The 20939-nt window shown below is 40.9% G+C and overlaps 1 protein-coding gene across 1 annotated transcript; it reads left to right on the top strand.

The window, feature by feature from the left end:
• The first annotated feature begins 11230 nt into the window (after positions 1–11230).
• rab1ba (zRAB1B, member RAS oncogene family a) lies at positions 11231–19700 on the top strand. The gene is made up of 6 exons (XM_084917369.1): positions 11231–11538; positions 15038–15110; positions 15227–15322; positions 16166–16261; positions 16508–16639; positions 17322–19700. The coding sequence occupies exons 1-6, from the start codon at positions 11525–11527 to the stop codon at positions 17514–17516; spliced, it is 606 nt and encodes a 201-aa protein (XP_084773495.1). The 5' UTR covers positions 11231–11524; the 3' UTR covers positions 17517–19700.
• Positions 19701–20939: the final 1239 nt, after the last annotated feature.

Here is a 20939-nt window from a genome sequence, read left to right on the forward strand (position 1 = left end):
GATAGAGTGATTGGAACAGATACTTTGTCACAAAAAACATTCATGAAGTTTGGTTCTTTTATGACTTTATTATGGGTTAACAGAAAAAAGTGATCACATCTGCTGGGTCAAAATTATACATGCAGCTGTGCTAATATTTGGTTACATGTCTTCTAGCCATTTTCACTTCAATTAGGCGCTTTTGGTAGCCATCCACAAGCTTCTGGTTGAATCTTTGACCACTCCTCTTGACAGAATTGGTGCAGTTCAGTTAAATTTGATGGCTTCCTGACATGGACTTGTTTCTTCAGCATTGTCCACATGTTTTCAATGGGGTTTAAGTCAGGACTTTGGGAAGGCCATTCTAAAACCCTTATTGTAGCCTGATTTAGCCATTCTTTTACCACTTTTGATGTGTGTTTGGGGCCATTGTCCTGTTGGAACACCCAGCTGCGCCCAAGACCCAACCTTCGTGCTAAAGGTTTCAGGTTATGTTGAAGAATGTGAAGGTAATCCTCCTTCTTCATTATCCCATTTACTCTCTGTAAAGCACCAGTTCTATTGGCAGCAAAACAGCCCCACAGCATAATACTCCCACCACCATGCTTGATTGTAGGCATGGTGTTCTTGGGGTTAAAGGCCTCACTTTTTCTCCTCCAAACATATTGCTGGGCATTGTGGCCAAAAAGCTCGATTTTTGTTTAGTTTCGTTTGAGGTGAGATCTAAAACCCTCGAGGCCTGGAATTGCCCACCCCTGCTCCAGAAGGTCTTATCTTTGTCCATGTGATCAGCAGCAAACTTCAGTCGAGCCTTAAGGTGCCGCTTTTGGAGCGAGGGCTTCCTTCTTGCACGGCAGCCTCTCAGTCCATGGAGATGCAAAACACGTTTAACTGTGGACAATGACACCTGTGTTCCAGCAGCTTCTAATTCTTGGCAGATCTGCCTTTTGGTGATTCTTGGTTGACTCTTTACCCCCCTGACCAATTTTCTCTCAGCAGCAGGTGATAGCTTGCGTTTTCCTCCTGATCTTGGCAGTGACGAAACAGTGCCATGCACTTCATACTTACAAACAATTGTTTGCACTGTTGCTCTTGGGACATGCAGCTGCTTTGAAATGGCCCCAAGTGACTTTCCTGACTTGTTCAAGTCGATAGTTTCCTTTTAGATCCATGCTGAGCTCCTTTGACTTTCCCATTGTAGCGTTTGTGGGCGTTTGTATCCAGTGAGCCCTATTTAACTGGCCTAAGAGAAGTCACCAGCTGTAGTCACTCATAATCACTCACAAGAAGTTAAGAGGCCATGCTATGAAGCTTAGTTCACTGACAACCTTCTAAGTCACCAAAATTGCTAATTTATGTTGCTGTATGTATAATTTTAACTGTAAATATTAACTTTTCAGTAAATTGAAACCACAGCTAAAGTGACTCCATAATGACAAATGAACAAAAATAACTTACAAAAGAGTTTTTTAAAGAATGACAACAAAAAGACAGCCTGCTACCAATTCACAAAGATGAACAAGAATTCACACAAATGATCACTTTTTAAAGACTCAGAGTCAGAATACTTTATTAATCTCATAGGAAATGATTTTGTCACAGTTGCTCCAAGACAGCAAGAACAGTAACTAATCAAACTAAATTAAATACAATATATTACAAAGTTACAAAATATAACAATATTGCTCTAATCAGTACAGATAGCTCTAACCATTGTCCCAGTATATTAATCAAATTAAACACACATGACTGATACTGAGGTGCCCTTCTGTTGTTTATTATCTCTGTAGAGGACGTGCAGATAATAACAGTGTGCAGCTATTGCAGTTTGTACTTGTGCTTTGAATGGGGAAATTGTACAGTGAGACAGCCACAGGCAGGAATGACTTCCTGTGTCATTTAGTGGTGCATTAAGGTAATCTCTGTCACAATCAGGTGTGTGGGAACAGACAGAGGACTGAAATGCAAGACTCGGCTTGCTGGCTTGGAACCGATGTGGTCTTTTATTACAGGAACCAAGTGAACTGAACATAAATGACTGAAATAAGCAGGAACAGAGACAAACTGAGCGCTTAAATGGGCAGGATAATGAGAAAATGGGAAACAGGTGGACAAACAGCTGGAATAAATCTAAGTAATTAAACAGAGGAAGTTAAACTAAAGATAATGCACACAGAACAAAAGTCAATCACAAAAAAGCAGGAAACAGACACAGGAAACTAAACAGTGACAAAAAGTCCAAAACCAAAACACTGGATCAACCACCCAGGTACCACGACAATCTCTGTCTCTCACTGAACCTGCTCCTGTGACTGGCCAGCACCTCGTGGAGTGGGAGGAAGGTATTGTCCACCAGTGTCCTGATATGGACAACATCTGCCTCTCCAACACCACCTGGATCTAACTCTGTTCTCCTTCTCTAATGGAAGCCTTTTTCCACCCAGACCTGGAACATCCCTGAGACATACCCTTGTGTTCACCCTTATTCTCATGAAATACTGTTAAATCTTTCAGTGACTCTCTTTGTGGATCCAACTTTGCTATGCGGCCACACAGCCATGACACACACATATATGTATCCCTGCTAGCATCTTGCACCGTGCTGTTATGTGCTGGATTGTCTCAGTGGCATCTTTGCACAGCCTGCACCTAGGGTCTTGCCTGGTGTGATAGACCTCAGCCTCTATGGAGCTTGTGCTTAGAGTTTGTTCCTGTGCTGCCATGATTAGTGAAAAAATATTATTCCACTTATTCCTATTAATATTTTCATGTAGTTCTTAGTGCACTGGTGGCAGTAAATCAGTTCTGTTAAACTAAAGTACAATAAGTGATAGCATTTCTCCAATTTTCTTTTAACAAGCACAACTATTATGGCACAATACAGTCTTTGTACCAAAAGGCTTGTACTTGACACGTGGCAGTCTTCTGGCAGCGGAGCCATTGTGAGTGTGGTGCAGCCTGACAGTGTTAGAGAGCTTTTTAGTCACGGGGCAACAGCGAGCTCGATGAGTGGCATTCCAAATCTTTCCATCACTCAGCAAGAAGGTGTTTGACCCTTTGGTCTTTGTTACTGTTACAGGAGGAGTAACTCTGGGGTGTCCTTTAGCAACATGATGTAGTTTCACTATCCTCACTCTCTCACCTGGTAGAAATTTCTGCATGATGCTTATGATCAGCGTCATGCTGCATTTTAAACTGATATTTCTTCACTGAGTGACGTGCAAAGTCATCCAGTGGAGACACCGTAGAACAGTGGTCTCCAACCTTTTTTGCGCCAGTTTGTGCCGGTTTGTGCCCGACAATATTTTCACGGACCGGCCTTTAAGGTGTCGCGGATAAATACAACAAAATAAAACTAGTACCGGTACCGAAAAAAAGAAGATTTATTCATAACACACGTGAAAAGACCCAGGAAAACCGAGTTAACGATACAAACGATAACAAAATAACGCTGAAAACCAATAAAAACCCTGAAAACTATACATTTCACACCTGAGCCTCAACTCTCGCGGCCCGGTACCAAACGACTCACGGACCGGTACCGGTCCGAGGCCCGGGGGTTGGGGACCGCTGCCGTAGAAGGCAAAGGGAGGATGTCCAGTTTAGTACACATCTTCCTGCCAGACAGGAGTTCATACGGAGGACGCGATAAAACCGTTCAATTGCTCAGTTTGCAGCTGGGTAGAGATGTTCTGCTGATGTTCTGGCTACCAGGTGTTATATTTGACATCCCTGGTCTAAATTTTAGGTGTCGTGTTCAAGCTGGTACAGCTTTAGTTGTATACTGCACATACTGCAAGGTAGGTCTGGGGACCTGTACGTGCTTGACCATGAATCTCACAGCAGAAAACTCATTCTCAATACTCATCTACATTCACTCCTCACTTCAATCTGACAACTCATCAAAGCAGTTTGTCACACACAGCTCCAGATTGCTCACTTTCCTGAATACTATCCAGCACTGCATTAATGTTTACAATCAAATTACTTCCACATTCTTTGAAGTATGTACGAAAGAGTGAATACAGTAACTCGCTGTCAGAGGTTTACTTGCAACAAATATAAATACATATTTTCAGTCTTGTGTCACAGCTTGAAATTTACTTGAGATGTACTTACCTGGGATGTACTTGAAATTTCCCTTTCAAATACATCCCAGGGACTACTGGAAACAGATCTGATGACTGAGCAGGCCATTGGAGTACAGTGTTGTCTATTATTGGTGAGTCAGCCAATAACTTCTTACATGGAAAACATTCTGCAATTATTTGGAAGAACAGATCAAGTTGTTTTTTGAGATGAATGACAAAGACGATGTATCACCTGTATTATTGTGGGAGACGTTTAAAGCATATGTGAGAGGCTGTGTAAACGCAATAACATGGAACGCATACAGTTGGAGGTTCAAATACAAAAATTGGACTCTGAGAATGCCAGACAACCGTCTGTACAGCTACAGAGTAAAATATCAGCTCTGAAGTATAAACTCAATAACTTGCTCTCAGATAACATTTCCAGGGCCTTCATGTATGTTAAGCAGACCTATTTTGAATTTGGTGATAAGCCACATAAATTACTGGCCAATCATCTAAGGAAGAGAAAAAGTGATAGGGCCATTCATGCAGTCAGGTCAGACTCAGGGTTGTTGACTAATTCTTATAAGGATATTAATACTGCTTTTAGACAGTTTTATGAACAGTTATATACATCTCAGTGTAATGCAACTCCTGTGATTATGTGGATTTACTAAGCAAATGTAACTTGCCTACATTAGCACAAAAGGACAGGACATCTCCAGATGCAGACTTAACATGTCCAGAATTGATTAATACCATACGCTCCCTGAAAAACGGGCAGAGCCCAGGACCTGATGGTCTATGTAATGAGTTTTTTAAAAAAAAGCAGTTTACTAACCCCATATTTGCTGAATATGTTTAATATGGCCTTGGAAGATGGTGCACTCCCACAGACCCTGAATGAAGCAACTGTGGCTCTCATTCCAAAGACAGGAAAAGACCCAGAATTGGTGAGTTCTTACTGACCAATCTCTTTATTGAACACAGATCAGAAAATACTGGCCAAATCTTTAGCCAGGAGACTTAGTTCCCACATAGGTAAACTGGTTCACCCAGATCAAAGAGGGTTTATCCCAGTAAGGCATGCATCTTAGAACCCGAGACGTCTTTTTGACATTATTTATTCCTCTAGGGATCCAGATAAAGACCAAGTGATATTGAGCCTTGATGCAGAAAAGGCCTTTGACTGTTTCGAATGGTCATATCTATATGCAGTATTAAGTAAGTTTGGAGTTGGACCTAATTTTGTCTCCTGGATTCAGTTGTTATATAGTAATCCGTGTGCCAGAATACTCACAAACAAAACCCTTTCCAAACCATTTAAGCTATTTCATGGCACAAGACAAGGATGCGCGCTGAGCCCTTTATTGTGTGGCCTCGCATTAGAGTCGTTTGCGGAAACAATTCGGAAACATAAAGAAATACATGGCTGCAATACAGGATACACCTCCAATAAGATCTCACTGTACCCTGATGATATTCTGCTGTCTATTATTGGTGAGTCAGTGCAAAATGTAGCCTTAGTTTCCTGTTGTAGCCGAGCGACATGCCCCCAGTGTTGTCTTCTGCTTAGGAAAATCCCAGTACAACAATGTACGTACAGAAGCCCATCTGACATCATGTGACGTGAGAAGCCAATCTCAGGTTAGTAATTCATATAGGCATGTAGACATGGTCAAGACAGCCTGTTGAAGTTCAAACAGAGCATCAGATAGAAAGGTGAGTGGCATGGTTGTTTGTCTGAGTGTTTCAGAAACTGTTGATCTACGTTCCCACTCTGTCACAGTCCCTGTTTTGTGTTTTGGGGGATGTTTTCAGTTTTCTTTAGCTTGTATTTTTGATCATTTTTGTTTGCCTACCTGTAGCAACGTGTGGTTTGCAATATCAATCTAGGAAAATGCTATAGATGTGCAAAGGTCTGCATGGGCTAGCAACTAGCAGTGGATTCTCTGTGTTCTCCAATAGTCCAGAACGCAGCAGCTTCATCCTGTATTTGTTTTTATTGCTCCCACCGCAGACACATTTGGACGATGGGTGGACTGAACATTGTCTCATGGTTTGTAGTGATCCATTTTGGTTCACTTGTAGTTCACTTGGGTTTTTCTCTCATTTCAAACTCATCAACTGTTTCAGATCAGAGTAAACAAACTATTTATGTGAAAATTCCCCTATGTTTTCTGATTTCATACTTTCGTACTCGTGCAGTATCTTTTTGTTTTCAGTCAGGTTTATCAATCTCAGTTTTTTCCTGCTATCCTTGTGTTTCTGTTTCTGGTTCAGTCTCATTTGTGTGTTTGTTTACTTTTCTGTCTTCTCAGTCAGTCATGTGTCCATGTTTGTTTATCTCCTGTCACTGTGTCACATGTCCTAGTCCAGGTCTCAGTGTTTGTTACTACTCGTTTTGTTTAGATAGTCCCTCGTCTCGTGTTTGTTGTGTTTAGTTTTGCTTCCCCTTGTCTTGTTAGTCTGATTCCATTCAGCTGTGTTCCCCGGTGTTTGGGGAGGAACTTTCCTGGTGTGCGTTTATTCTACGAGACTGTGTTGGGACTTTGTTGCCTCATCCTGTGTTGTTTTGTCCTCACTTACAGTTTGTGTTCCCTTAAGATTAGGTGAAGTTTGGTTTCCTAGTTTTATGTGCTGTCTTTTAGTTTGAACTCTTTTTTGAATGTAGATGATATTAAGGGTGTGCAGCTACTGCATTGCATTTGGGTAATCTCAGTATCTCACTGAACATGCCTCTGTGACTGGCCAGCATGTCATGGAGTGGGTGGGAGGAATCATCTAGCATTGTTCTCGTCTTGGACAACATCCACCTCTCGTAACTGTAACTCTCTCTACTCCAAAAGCTTCCCTTTACTGTCTGCAGTTAGTTCAAAATGCTGCTGCACAGGTTCTAAAAGGTACTAGAAAGTATGATCACATCACCCCAGTTCTAGCTAATTTACACTGGCTCCCTGTCAAATACCTTATACTCTAAAATTCTCTTGCTTACTTTTAACATTTTAAACAATTTGGCACCCAGTTATCTGACTGAACTCTCTGGCTTGTTTAAGCCCAGGACAGCACTAAGTTCATCTTGCCAGATGCTCTTAGAACAATCTAGATCGCGGCTGAAGTCCAGAGGTGATCGGGCTTTTGTAATTGCAGCACCGACACTCTGGAACAACCTCCTGTAGTTTTGAGTCTATTCATTCCTTTAAATCGTATCTTAAAACTCAACTTTTTACTTTGGCTTTTGAATCAAATTAGTTTAATCATCATCAGGCCTGTTTTATGTTTGTCACCTTTGATTTTTGTTGGTGTGTTTGTTGTTTATTTGTTAACTTTTTCCCCTTGCATTGCCTTTTAATGTCTCAAGGATTTTTGCTGATTGTTAAGCACTTTGATCAACCCTGTTGTTTTAAAATGTGCTATATAAATAAATAAACCTTAAACCTTAAACCTCTCATACACCACCTTTAGAGAGTGCAGCTCCACCCCAAAATGTTACTGGCCTTGCAGATCAGTTTATTGAGTCTGTTGGCATCCCAACCCTCAACTACAGCATGCAACACCATTGAGGATGGCACTGGCTGAAAATCCCGAGCATTGTCTGACAGATGTTAAAAGATTACATCTGCCACAGGAAATAGCGACAGCTCTGACCCTTCCTGTAGTGTGGAGTAGCAATTTTTTTTTTAACCCGGTCCAGTTTATTGTCAATGTGTACTCTGAGGTATTTATAATCCTTCACTGTGTCCACTTTGACCCCCTGAATTAAAACAGGTGTCACTGGTTTCCTGGTCCTTTTAAGATCCACAATCATTTCCTTGGTGTCTGTCGCACTGAGCTGCAGATGATTCTGTGTGCACCACATTAAATGACTCCATCTCTTTACCCTGACCGATGCAACTAACCATCACAGAGTAAGCAGAGAACTTCTGAAAATAGCAGGACTCTGTGCAGTGGCTGAAGTCTGTGGTGTAGAAAGTCAATAGCTCCTTGTAGTGCCCCTCTGTTGCTGATAGTTTTTAAACCAAAGTTTTTCCTTATCTAAATAACGCACTAGCATGTCAAGTTCTTTTACCACTTCACTCTAGTTATACCGTCTATAATGCATTTACTATCAGTTTAACTCTACCTTAACTCTAACTCTTTGCTTTCTCTCATACTTCCTTACTGTAATTTTAAAATTATCTATTAATCCTTTAGATATTTTTTTACAGGTAGGTCCACATGTATTTGGACTCTCACACAAGTTGTTGTTGTTGTTTTTTTTACTGTTTACTGAAACAAATTCCAATTATAGTTAAATAACAGAAATAATCTGTAGACTCTCAGGTTTCATTTGAGGGTATCAGTACATCACAATACATACATTCAAATTAGATGAAGGTGTTTTGATTCAATGAAATGTTGTGGTTTGTGATGCTGGCTGTTTTGATGTGTGGCTCCTCCCATTGGTGTATGTTTTTTGAATCTCCTCCCTCCAGGCTGCGTGTGTCTGTGGCTGGTGAAACAGGTTAGAGAGCTTATTGGCTGATTCAAACAAGCTCTTGAAGTCTGGATTGGATGATTGAATGGACAGCAGCCTCTTAACCTCCAGCTGACAGCGCCCTCCCTTGTCTGCTCTACACCCAACAAAGAGCTAGTTGTTTGTAGTTCTGAGCATCTGTGTGAGAAAGTCTTTTCGTACAGTGTGAGCTGTTTGTAATTACGATATCTTTGTGTTGGGCTAAAAGCATTTTTGTAAAGTCTTATTCATGTGTATACATTGAGCACTGCAGCAGTGAGTGAGAAGCCCCTTTTCTCTTTTTTTGGTAGGAGCTTAGGTTAGAGAATTGTCTTGTTTGCTTTTACTTTCTGAAGACGGAAGAAACCTTTTTGTTTGTTATTTTGACATTGTTCATATCTGAAGAATATAAACTGCTGATTAGCCCCTTTAGTTAGTGTGTTGCTGGCCTGTCATGGGAGTCATGGGAGTGGGGAGTCGCACCTGCATGTTGGGTCCCGGTTACCCCTAGGCCGGGTCATAACAAAGGGTCGAGGAGTTTCAGGCCCTTAAAATGTGTCTACCAGATCAACTGCACATTTGCACATGTGTGAAGGTAACTCTACTTGGACAAACTGCCCGAAATGTGTTGACAGAAACATTTCAGTGATTTTGAGTCATTCTGCACTCCAGATGCGTTGATTGCATTAAACATTTTTAATCATGTTAACGGATTAATTTGCGTTAACCCATTATTTTTGACAGCACTACTTTAAACACATCAATCATGTAATCTTTATCTATTTTGGGATTAGGAACTTCTGTATCATCATTTAATATCCACTAATGATATCCAACTCTTGCTTCTTAAAACCACCCTCTCTAGGATGTTTATTGTCGGTTGACTCAGCCAAGTCAGTCAGAAATGACTCCACACGATCAAAGAATTTTATTTTGGAATATTTTTTTAAATTAGGATTTGTTTTTAGTAATTCCTTCCTTGCTTTCCTTTCTTTCCATAGCAAATCATATTCTGTTTTATTTTTGATTGACATACTCTTAATTTAATGGCCCCATAATAAAGTATTATATACAAGCTAAATCTCAATCACTGATCCCAAGTTTCCTCTTCTTCATTTACGGCACCAGCTTACTTTGGACATCATGAGTAGGACAGTATGTTGTTGCATGTCAATGCTGCTTTATTGATCGAGACTCACCAGCCCCTTTATTTGATAAACACTTCTACAAAATAGAAGTATGGGGCTGTATTGCTTCCTGTCTATTGTAATGAGGAACGTTAGGTTGCTAGCAAACAAAACAAAGGAGCTAACAGCGATACTGCAGAGTCAGGGGGAATATGGAGACTGCACAGAGACCTGCTATCTTCAGAAGTTTCCTGATGACTCTCGTTGGTTTGATGCATCAGTGAGGGTGATGAGATGGAGTACCGGGCTGGGGTGGACTCCTTTGTCATGCGGTGTGAACAGAAACATCTGGAGATCAATGTGACAAAGATCAAGGAAATGATTGTGGACTTTAGGAGAACCAGGAAACCAGTGACCCCAGTTTCAATGCAGGGGGCCGATGTGAAAATAGTGAAGGACTATAAATATCTCAGAGCACACAGTGACAAGAAAATGAAGCTTATGCGTAATTTCAATAAGGAAGCTCTGAGGTCTCACATCTGTCTGATGTCACTCATGCTGTGTGATTAGTGTGGTATCATACATAATTTTTATAACTTATACAATTCCTCATTTAGCCCCACATAATAACTGGTGTTGTAATTTAAACTGGCCATATGTTTTCAGTCTCATTTTCCCTCTGGCTGTGCCATCAGCTGAGCTGCAACACCATGAGACATGTGTCTGTTTAGAGCTGATCCTTATCTGAAAACGAAGCTAAAGAAAAACATGCATTTTTATTTGCTGAGATGGCTGTAGTGGAATCACCAGTTTATTTCTGAATTGCTAAAACAACTCTCATTCTTCGAACTCATTTATTGAATCAACACATTACAAATAAACTCAATCAACACTGGCAATGTTTGCATATTCCCCCTAACACCTGGGATTGATTATTTAAAGATGATTAGTTTTCACAATAACCATCGACTACCTGTGCCTATGACGAGTTTCCTGAATATAATAGTATTTGAGGAGATCGGTGGCAGAACTATGAGGTAAACGGGCGCTAATCTAATCGATGTGCGTCATTAAATATATTTATTTCGAAACCAAAAAGCCTGCTCATTGGAGCAACAGGTTCACCAATAAACTGTATGATGCCTTTAAATTTAAATCGCGTTTTTTGATTTGAAATCAGAAAAGTCACACTGAGAGAAAACGCAAGCTCCAGCAGCTCTGCGCTAACAAAGCAAGGCACACTGGCTGCGATGACGTTATGTTGACCATACAGATGTCCACGTTAACCTGACCAGCACAGGTTAACGTGGGCGTGATTCCTAAACAAGCAGCAGGTGTTAAACAGCTGCGTTGTCATCCGCGTGACACACAGGGCGACGACCCGTCAGTGAAACCGTCCAATCGGCGGATGCAGCACGTGGAACACGGAGAATATGTAAAAAATCTAATCCGGTGTAAAAGTCATTTAACATGAAACACCGGGAGCTACTGGCAAGTTCCACGAGCCACCATTTCTGTATTTTAAAAAAAAGGTTTACGCTTCGTAATTACACGTCATCTTTCGTCACTACCGCACCTGCGCAGTCGTCTTATACATTTAGCAAAGAACGGTCACAGAAAGGCAGAAAGAGAAAAAATATACTAACCTAACCGGAGGAAACGATTTTATGTCCGTAAGGATTAAAGCTATAAGAGCCGATAGAAGCCGACTGCAGCGGAGGAGTCAGAGCAGTGACGGGGACGGTAAACAACCGTCGATGTGCCTCTGATATCCGGACATACAAGTCATCTTTTTTTCCTGAGTAGGAAGAGACGAGTCGCCGACAGAGAAACACATCCAGACTGAAAGCATGAATCCCGAATAGTGAGTTTCACATTAAACATAATCAGCTGCACGGCTGTTATTATTGTATTCTTCCAGGAAGTATCATTATGTTTGGCTAGTTTTATGCTACATCATACCAGGCTGGTTGTACTAATGGAGAACGGCAGCTCGGCTTCTGTAAACAGGGTGCGAACAGCTTCTTTAATGTGTCAGGTTTCCCAGTGCGGTTTCTCCACACATCAACAAATACTTTGCTTGCTCGTGTCTCCCGTTTCCACCGTGACCGCGGACCTTTAACTACGACCCCCTAACAAAACAGTGCAGTGTAGAGAGAAACACTAATGTAGTAAAAAAGAAAGAGACGCGGTTATTGTTCATTTCAGATACTAGAGCCAAAACGTGTAACGTTACCAGCTGGTGATTGGGCCGTACTGGCGTGTTATGGCTGACCTGTAGCCTGGGCGAACAGGCTCCGCCCACTGTTTCCCTTTTCTCCATGGAGACGGCGACAGTATGGAACACTCGACAAAAATACGTTTTTAGTCCCACTTGCACTTAAACTTTACTATTTCCATAGCAATACTTTTTAGATATATGTAAAGGCAGCTCATTTGTGTTATTTGTGTAGGCTGTTGCTAAATAAAAACAGTTTGCACACTTTAGTTCGAAATTCTTGAATGTCACACCATGAAATTTGTTACATTAATTACCCTGAATAACCATGTGTTCATCTGTGTGTGTGTGTGTGTGTCTGTCACACACACACACACACACACACACACACACACGATATAAATATTTATATGTTTAAGGGATTATGACTGATTAAATCGTACACTCATAATCTGCCTGTGCACTCAGCCTCTTTGGTTGACCACAGTGAGTCCTGTTAAACCGCTGTGTGTTCTTGGACCTGCACCTCAGTTTTAGGGTGCTGTCAGTCTTCTTATACCCAGGGCAACTTTATGTAGAGCAGCAATTCTTTTTATCAGATTCCCAGACAGTTCTTTGCCATGAGGTGCTATGTTGAACTTCCAGTATGAGAGAGTGGGGGAGCAATAACACCAGCTTCTCACCTGAGACCTCGTAACATGACGCTGAGTAGGAAAAAATAGCTAACTGGGCACAATTTGGACATTTTCACTTGAAGGTGTACTCACTTTTGTTGCCAGGTTTAGATATTAATTGCTGTGTGTTGAGTTATTTTCAGCAGAGGTAAATTTACACTGTTATGCAAGCTGTACACTGACTGCTTTACATTGCATCAAAGTGTCATAGCTTCAGTGTTGTCCCATGAAAAGATATTATAAAATATTTGCAGAAATGTGAGGTTTGTACTCTCTTTTGTAAATATACATCCATTAGTGTGTAATTACATTTTCTAACATTTGATACATTTTCATAGACTTAGAATCAATCCATTAAGTTTGTGGCAGTACACCAAAGGTAGAGGACAGAGAACTCGTAGGCATCACAGGCTGTGGAGGCAAATTTAATTTCATGTTTGCACCTTCAGAGTCTCGATATTAAGGGTCATAGCTATGTTTTGTCATCTGAGAAGGGGTCCCCATCACCTGGGATGTGAAAACACGATGCAAAGTAACAACCGGCATCTGAAAAAAGTGTCATCTCTTTCTTCTCACTTTAAGTCTCATCTTCTCTAACACACAAAACACCAAAGGCCTACACTCAGAGTCAGAGTTGTTTTTTCTGCTGCAGCTATATGCAAATAAATTGGGAGGAGTAAAGGCCCCAGTATACTCACCGTTAGGCACAGGAAGTGGCTGCAGTATTCTTCTGAATGATGGGTGTTGCCACTCAGACAACATTGGTATAAAAGTGCTAACATATAAGGGGAAGAAGTGCAAATCGAAAGCAAAGACTTTGCAGCGTTTATTTATTTGCAATTTTTTTTTCCACAAACTTCCCTCCCTCTTCTTCTTTCACTTCTCCACTGCGTAAAACTCTGGATACTGTAGGTCTTCTGAAAAAGAAAGTCTCACATCAGAAGTGCTTGACTGACTGAACTCTCGAACATGTCTCACTAATTTAGAGGATCATCATTTAGCCTGGAGAAATAGTTTGCTGCTTTATAAGAAAGCCCTCCGCAAAGCCAGAACATCTTACTATTCGTCACTGATTGAAGAAAATAAGAACAACCCCAGGTTTCTCTTCAGCTCTGTAGCCAGGCTGACACACAGTCAGAGCTCTGTTGAGCCAACCATCCCTTTAACATTAACTAGTGATGATTCTGTGGTTCATCTTTCTGAGTTAACTTCAGTAATTACCTCCTCGAAGCATCAACGTGTCTTCTATATCCCGATTCTACAGGAGTGCTCACAGAAGTCCTGCCATTAAGTGATGTTTCAGTCTTAAGTATGATCAAACTATCTCAATTAATCAGCTATGTAACACAGGCCTTAAAGCTGGTAGTAGTTAAACCGTATATATCACATTATGCTTGAATAACCTCCATAGATGGCAATGCTGTCACAGTACGTCTCTCTCTGTGGTCAATCATAGGCCTCTAACAAACAAAGGATCATAGCAAGAAAAAAGTCAATCAAGCAAGAATTCATGAGACTAAAACATTGAAATGAAAAAGGTGCTTTTTTTGTGAACATAAAAATTGTACAATTTAAAAAACGTGATGCCCTCAAATTACAGAAACAAAAGTTTAGATAGTGACTATGAAAATGACTGACCACGAACAGCCACAGCTATCACAGCTTAACGTTTTCTTTGGCGTGTGGGGAGACGTTTAAAACATTCGTGCTTTTGCAGCTCGACTTTTCAGCTGGTGGAATAAATTTTTCGTGCTACCTTTTGCAGCAATAGTTTTACAGCATGTTTTGCAAATTACTGCATTTTGTTCAACGTCATCTGAAGCTCCTCCTGGCGCTATATTATTCCGTGTCTGGTAGGATATAAACACACATGCTCACTGCAGTGTGCCGGGTAGAATATTCTCCAGTTGGGAGGGGGCGATAAATGATGCATTCACAGTGTGTGGAAGAAAAAAGTGAATATTGCCGTGGTAATTTATACTGGATTGTTTCAGTAAAGCCATTTTAACCATTGTATGTGGAAACACTTGCCATACCTATATATCGAGTCTATTCGATATATCGCCCGCCCCTGATTTGAAGAACACGGCACTTTTCAGGGGTCGAGTCGTATCAGCTTAACCTTGCCTAACGTTTATCTGCACACTCCTTTTGAAAGTTGTGTTTGAACAGTAATTGTAAAAGGAAAAAAAGTTGTATTGTCCATTGTTATAAAGTCACATAGGTCTGATTGATTGTTGTAAGATGAGGTAATATTGTATATATTATAGTATATTTATGTTTTTGTTGTGACTTGGTACACATTTGTTTGAGCATCCCTACTTCAAATTAAAAAACAATGGTTACATTTAATTAAAGGGGGATTTTGCACTTAGTCGGGTCGTATTATAAAATGTTTCCCACTGTTTTTGATTTTGTTTTGCTTTTTTTATTGCAATGGAAATTTTTCAGCCTTGTTCTTTTTATTTCAGTGACTATCTGTTCAAGCTCCTGCTCATTGGAGACTCTGGTGTAGGAAAGTCTTGTCTTCTACTGCGTTTTGCTGTAAGTAGTACCTCCTCACTGTAAGATATTTTTCACTTCTGTTGGACTGAATGAATGTTTTTAACTGGTTTTGCTGCTGGCCTGACCAAATCATGCTGTGCCTCCTCTTTCTGTAGGATGACACCTACACAGAGAGCTACATCAGCACCATTGGAGTGGACTTTAAGATTCGCACCATCGAGCTGGATGGCAAGACCATCAAATTGCAGATTGTGAGGGCACATGTACACACAGAGCACCATATTTATGGTCTTCTTTTGTGGCTGGTTAAGGGAAATTTAGCCAGAGTGTGACAAAACTTGCAATTCTGGAATCTGAGAGATGTCAGCTTTTAGAAAGTGGATTGTTTGCTTGGTTACATTTGGTGGACTGAACATGGGGGTCGATAGTTTATATTTATATTTACACAGCAGACCTGATCTTCAGTTAACCCCACTGATTTTTAATTGGCTTTAAGTTAGGGCTTCTGTGCAGGCCAGTCAGTAAAGTTGTTGTTAGTTTTCTGAAGGTAGTATTTCACCATTAGAGAAATATGTTTTAGATCGTTGTCATTTTGGGAGACACAGCGATGATGCAAATCCGTTTTTGCTCTGACTGCTTCATGATACTAATCACTCCAGCTCTTCATACTTGGAAATGCTGTGATAACTTTGCATATCCATCTCCTGCTTTGTGAGAATCAACAACTCTTTTTCCTCAAGCCCAAACTGATGTTTTGTTTTGATCGTTTGTGAAGTGACAGGTCAAATCCTTGCTGAACTTTTTATACTACATGTACATTGGACGATTTCATTGTAACCACTGGGCAACTCCTGGAAAACAACCCTACATCATAAACCCCCTGCAACAAGCTTTACACTTTGAAAGTCAGACAAGTACTGTTCTCCTGGCAACCGCCAAACTCAGATATGTCGCAGGTTAACTTATGCACAGCTTCCTGAGTGTTTCATTTTTCACAAACACAATTGTTTTTCTATCATAATATGCTTGTTATAATTGTAATATATTAATATATCATCCCTTTTGCTCCTCTTTCTCTCTCTTCATCCCTCCAGTGGGACACTGCAGGCCAGGAGAGGTTTCGTACTATCACCTCCAGTTACTATCGTGGAGCCCACGGCATCATAGTTGTTTATGATGTGACAGACCAAGTGAGTGAGCATTTTTATGGAGTTATGGTCTATTTAATCTGTAGTAAAATAAATAAATATTTGCCAATACTTGCTACTTTTATCTGAAGAAGTGTTAACTTGGTAACAAATGACAGTCTTGTCTTGCTATGTTCTCCACAAGGTTTGGAGGAAGATTTGAACACTGGCATGCCCTGATTTTTGAAGATACCTTGTATTCATGTATAGAGACAGCTTTTTGTTCATATTCACATTCTCATTGTACAGGAGTCCTATAACAATGTCAAGCAGTGGCTTCAGGAAATTGACCGATATGCCAGTGAAAATGTCAATAAACTTCTGGTGGGCAACAAGTGTGACTTGACGACTAAGAAAGTAGTGGACTACACAACTGCTAAGGTGTGGCTGCTTATGAATAACTGTATCTCTCTCTCTCTCTCTCTCTCTCTCTCATGAGGTCATTTTGATGGGACCTGATTATTCATATCAAACATGAAGGCATATCTGGATGGCATTATAAAACTAGTTCATGTTATTATTGGACTGTTGTAAATCACTGTTATCCTGTTCTCTTAAAACCTCCCTCAAAAGCCTTCAGTTGATCCAGAGTGCTGCACTGAGTATTGTCGGGGGATCGTCTAAGGAGCTTAGAAAACTTCTTCCGTTCTTAAACCAAATGTTGGAGAGTCCCAGGTATTTAATCCCTAGTGGAAGTTGGGATTAAATGCATTTTTGAGATCGTGCTGCCTCAACTGCCACTCACATCTCGCATCGGATGATCTCACTTGAAAGGGTGACCCTGATCAATAGTGGGTCAACTACCGTCTTACGGGACAACTCCCACTAGGGATTAAATACCTGGGACTCTCCAACATTTGGTTTTAGAACTGGAGAAGCTTCTCAGATGAGAGGTGAAACATCTTCAAGAAACTTAAAGAAACTTTCTTTCTAAACTCCTTAGACTACCCGGACATGGATGACTGAGAACCCACACAGACACTTGAGGCCACCTAATGGGCTGAAATATTCTGACAGCACATTTCTGACTGTTTGCACTAGAATTTTCTTCTTATCTTTTCAGGAGTTTGCTGACTCTTTGGTGATCCCCTTTCTGGAGACCAGTGCCAAGAATGCCACAAACGTAGAGCAGGCTTTCATGACCATGGCAGCCGAGATCAAGAAACGCATGGGCCCCGGGGCCACAGCTGGCGGGGACAAGCCCAACTTAAAAATCGATAGCACCCCCGTCAGGCAGTCTGGAGGGGGCTGCTGTTAAAGGACCTACAACCACACCACAACCATCTCAGTGATTTCTCTACTCTGTTCCCTCCCATCACCCGTAGAACTCACACCCCACCATATAACCCACTCCCACTCCCGACTTTCCCCCTGTGACCTGCTCGGACAGAGGTCTAAACTGCAAAGTCAGATTGAATCTGTATGAGGGTTAATTCAGACCTGTTCAGCCTTTTGATTAGACAGAGAGGAAAGCAACCAGGAAACACACTGAGACGATTTTATCTTTTGCCGTGGAGGCAGAAGGAAATGAGATATGGCAGGAGATTGGCATTGATTTAGACATGGAGATAAAAGATTAGGTTCAAATTCAAGTCAGGTTATTGCTACGAAACACACAGACACAGTAGTGATGGCACGAGTTACAAAAATTAAAGCCGTTTGGCCAAATGCATTTCTCCTTGGGCTCCGTCTGTTTTTACTGATCTCAGCCCAAACTTCACTCACACTGCACACACTCACTACGCTACACGCTGTGGATGACCTGAACTCTTTAGGATGCTAGCAGTCTAACTGTGACACATCGTTGTTATTCCTGTGGAGGGTCTAGGATGGATGGATGGTCTAGGGAAAGCCCAATCAGGGAGCCCCCTCTCCTTCATCTATTTCCTTCCTCTTCTGAGCCACTTTTTTATAGTGTGTTTAGACAAAAGCAAGGTGAATGTTTTTATTATGTAACTCTTGTTTGAGGAATCAGCGTTCCTTTGCCTCAGTCAGCCAATGTACTAAACATACAGACGTGTGCTGTGAGCCAGCAGGAAACAAACCCCACTGACTGTGTCGACGAGAGTCTGGTTCTCTCTGTTGGTCTGTTTGTGTGTGTTGGAACAGTTACATTTCCCCCCAAAGTTTTTAACTCGAGCACCCGGGTCTGACTTTGCTTCATCATGTATCATTTATTGTGTAATATATAGTCACATGTTCTGTGTGGACACACCTTGCTCACTCTTTTTCAAACAGACTGGGACTCTCTGCTGCGGCCTTCTTAGTGCTGCACTCTGTTTCATCCATGTAAAGAGATGGAAAGTGTTGATGTGAAAGATGGCAGAAGGAGAACTTGCTTTCAGTCTCTTTATAGTGGCAGTTGTTGTGTAAGAGTAAAGTAACTAAGCCTTTCTAGCAGAGGCTAGTACGCTGAACCACTGGGGTGGGTCACCTGAGCCTGACTCTTACTGTTGTTTTGTTGTTGTTTTTGATTTGAGTCAAAAATTCAGATATCAATAAAATCACCAATATTTGTATTTATCTACATACAGAATGTAAGTATTGTAATAGAGTCAGAGCTGCTCTGCTGGATAAACTGTGATTGCACCATTTCTAAATTATCTCGAGCATCTTTTTGCTACATTCTGTACTGGATGATAAACTGAACTCGGGCCATGAAGGTGTTTCCCTGACACTGCACATAGATGATGAAAGGTGACTAAGCTGGAGTGAAGAGATTCACTCAGTCAGTCATGTTTCATCAAAGCCTGCAGAACTTTTTGTCCCAGGAAATGTTTTTCAGGATCTTAAAGGTTCCTTTAGATTGGAGTTCGTCTGTGTTTCCACTGCAGTCTGGAGTCAGTCAGTCTACTGGAATGCAATAAAGATGAGCAACCATGTTATACTGTCGTGATCACTGTTCTCTGCTCTCTGCGTCTGACTGGTCAGTGCTGAGCTACGGTCCACAGAGCCAAGAGGCCACTGTGAACAGGGGGAGTTTGCACTTTGGGGGCATTAAAGAGCCTTCACAGCACTCTTTTGTGTGGGAGGTTGGACACATGTACTTTAGGATAACCACAGTGAAACTGTTTTCAGAGTAATATATTTTGGTAAACATCACCCCTCACCTCATTTGACTGCCACTGCGTCTCTCTTAATCAACAAATTGATTGCAAACAGTAAAAATTTCTGTCCAATAACAATCAAACGAGCTACAGAGGAGTGAAATGCTGAAGAGTAATGAATACAAGATTGAAATGTTAAGCATTACCAGCATCTCTCTAGAGTTTCTTTGTAGGTGGATTTTAAGGGGTAAAATAATTTTATTGGAAACTAAATTTCAGCCCTAATCCCTGCAGTGGAAACTCTAAAGGAACCTGGTTCTGGTGATAGAAACGGCTTTATTCTGACAACATTGGTAATATCCTGCAATTATCTTACAATAAATTTTCTGTTAGTATTTTGTTTTATATTTCGTTTTGTATTTTCTAATTCAGGTCTCTTGTCCGGTTTCATAACGGCAGATTTCCTTCTTGTTTGCAGATGAAGCTGGTGCAGAGATGTGCTGGTTGAGGCAGTTTTAGGAAACTGATGTTCTTTGCCTGTTATGGACCACACGTTGTTTCGGTCCAAGAGTATGTCTGGTTTTTCATCAAATTCTTTAGTGCTCTTCTTTGTGTCTTGTTTGCATTTGAATGGGAATTTGAATGCCTAAGAAAGCTGTACTTATATACTGCAGTCAGTTTCATCTTGTGCCTTGTGTTTGTGGGTGTCTGGATGTCCAGTGCTTTTGGTTTTATGGCCAGATATGCACTTCCAGTACGGGCCTTTAGCCAACAATGTCAGAGAAAATTGGTAAACCTCAAGATCAGTTCAGTCCTGACCTGCTGTCAAAAAAATGAAGCTCCCCAAATTTTGACTCCCTTCTCTCAACCTGGCAGCATTTCCAGCTCATGTGAGCACAACTGCTACATGTATGAGGAGAAACATCAAAAAAACAAAAAGCAGATGGCACCTTGAAAAGGAAAATATGAAAAAATGCAGATACCCCCCAAAACTTGAGTCGTGTGTGTGTTAGTGTTTTTGTGTGTGTGTGTGTGTGTGTGTGTGTGCACTTTCAGAAAGTTCTAGCTCTGCATAGATTTGAATAAAGTAGGTGTGACGGTTGCTTAATGTGTGGAACTAACATAGAAGCCTCAGTTTGCAGAAGGTGATTTAGTCTTAATTGAATAGATGCTGAACAAGCAGTCATATCATAATCAACATAATGATGATGATGATGATGATGATGATGCACTTTGAGGATTAATTTTTTAATTAAATGTTTTCTTTCATCAAGTCTTAATATTCTTCTGATTTATAGACATTTATAGACACTGAATCCTGCTCTGCTGTGTAGTCCATGGAAATATAAGGAGACCGTCTTTGTTTCTGAATGTGATACATGTCAAACATTTCTCTTTATTTCACTTCCCATTTTGTTTCTTGTGGGTGATTTTGTTTCCTGTGTTATTTGGACTCATTTATTGCTGCTTAGTGGCTTAATAAAGACACTTGATGTTTATCTATAAAAAGCAGGTACTCAGCTGTCACCTGCTGTCTTTTTCACTTTGGTGCTCTCTCCCTGCTAAGCAAGATGGCTTTGGGTGTGTTCTCACACACACACACACACACACACACACACACACACACACACACA

This window comes from Perissodus microlepis, chromosome 3 (genome assembly GCF_051167445.1).
Source record: "Perissodus microlepis isolate ML-2025 ecotype Zambia chromosome 3, ASM5116744v1, whole genome shotgun sequence".
NCBI lineage: Eukaryota > Metazoa > Chordata > Actinopteri > Cichliformes > Cichlidae > Perissodus > Perissodus microlepis.

Bases quoted from the DNA above. Each gene is read 5' to 3' on its own strand.
- rab1ba (XM_084917369.1), top strand. The intron at 15,323-16,165 runs GTGAGGGCACAT...TCATCCCTCCAG, and splicing joins AGACCATCAAATTGCAGATT to TGGGACACTGCAGGCCAGGA. The intron at 16,262-16,507 runs GTGAGTGAGCAT...CTCATTGTACAG, and splicing joins TTTATGATGTGACAGACCAA to GAGTCCTATAACAATGTCAA.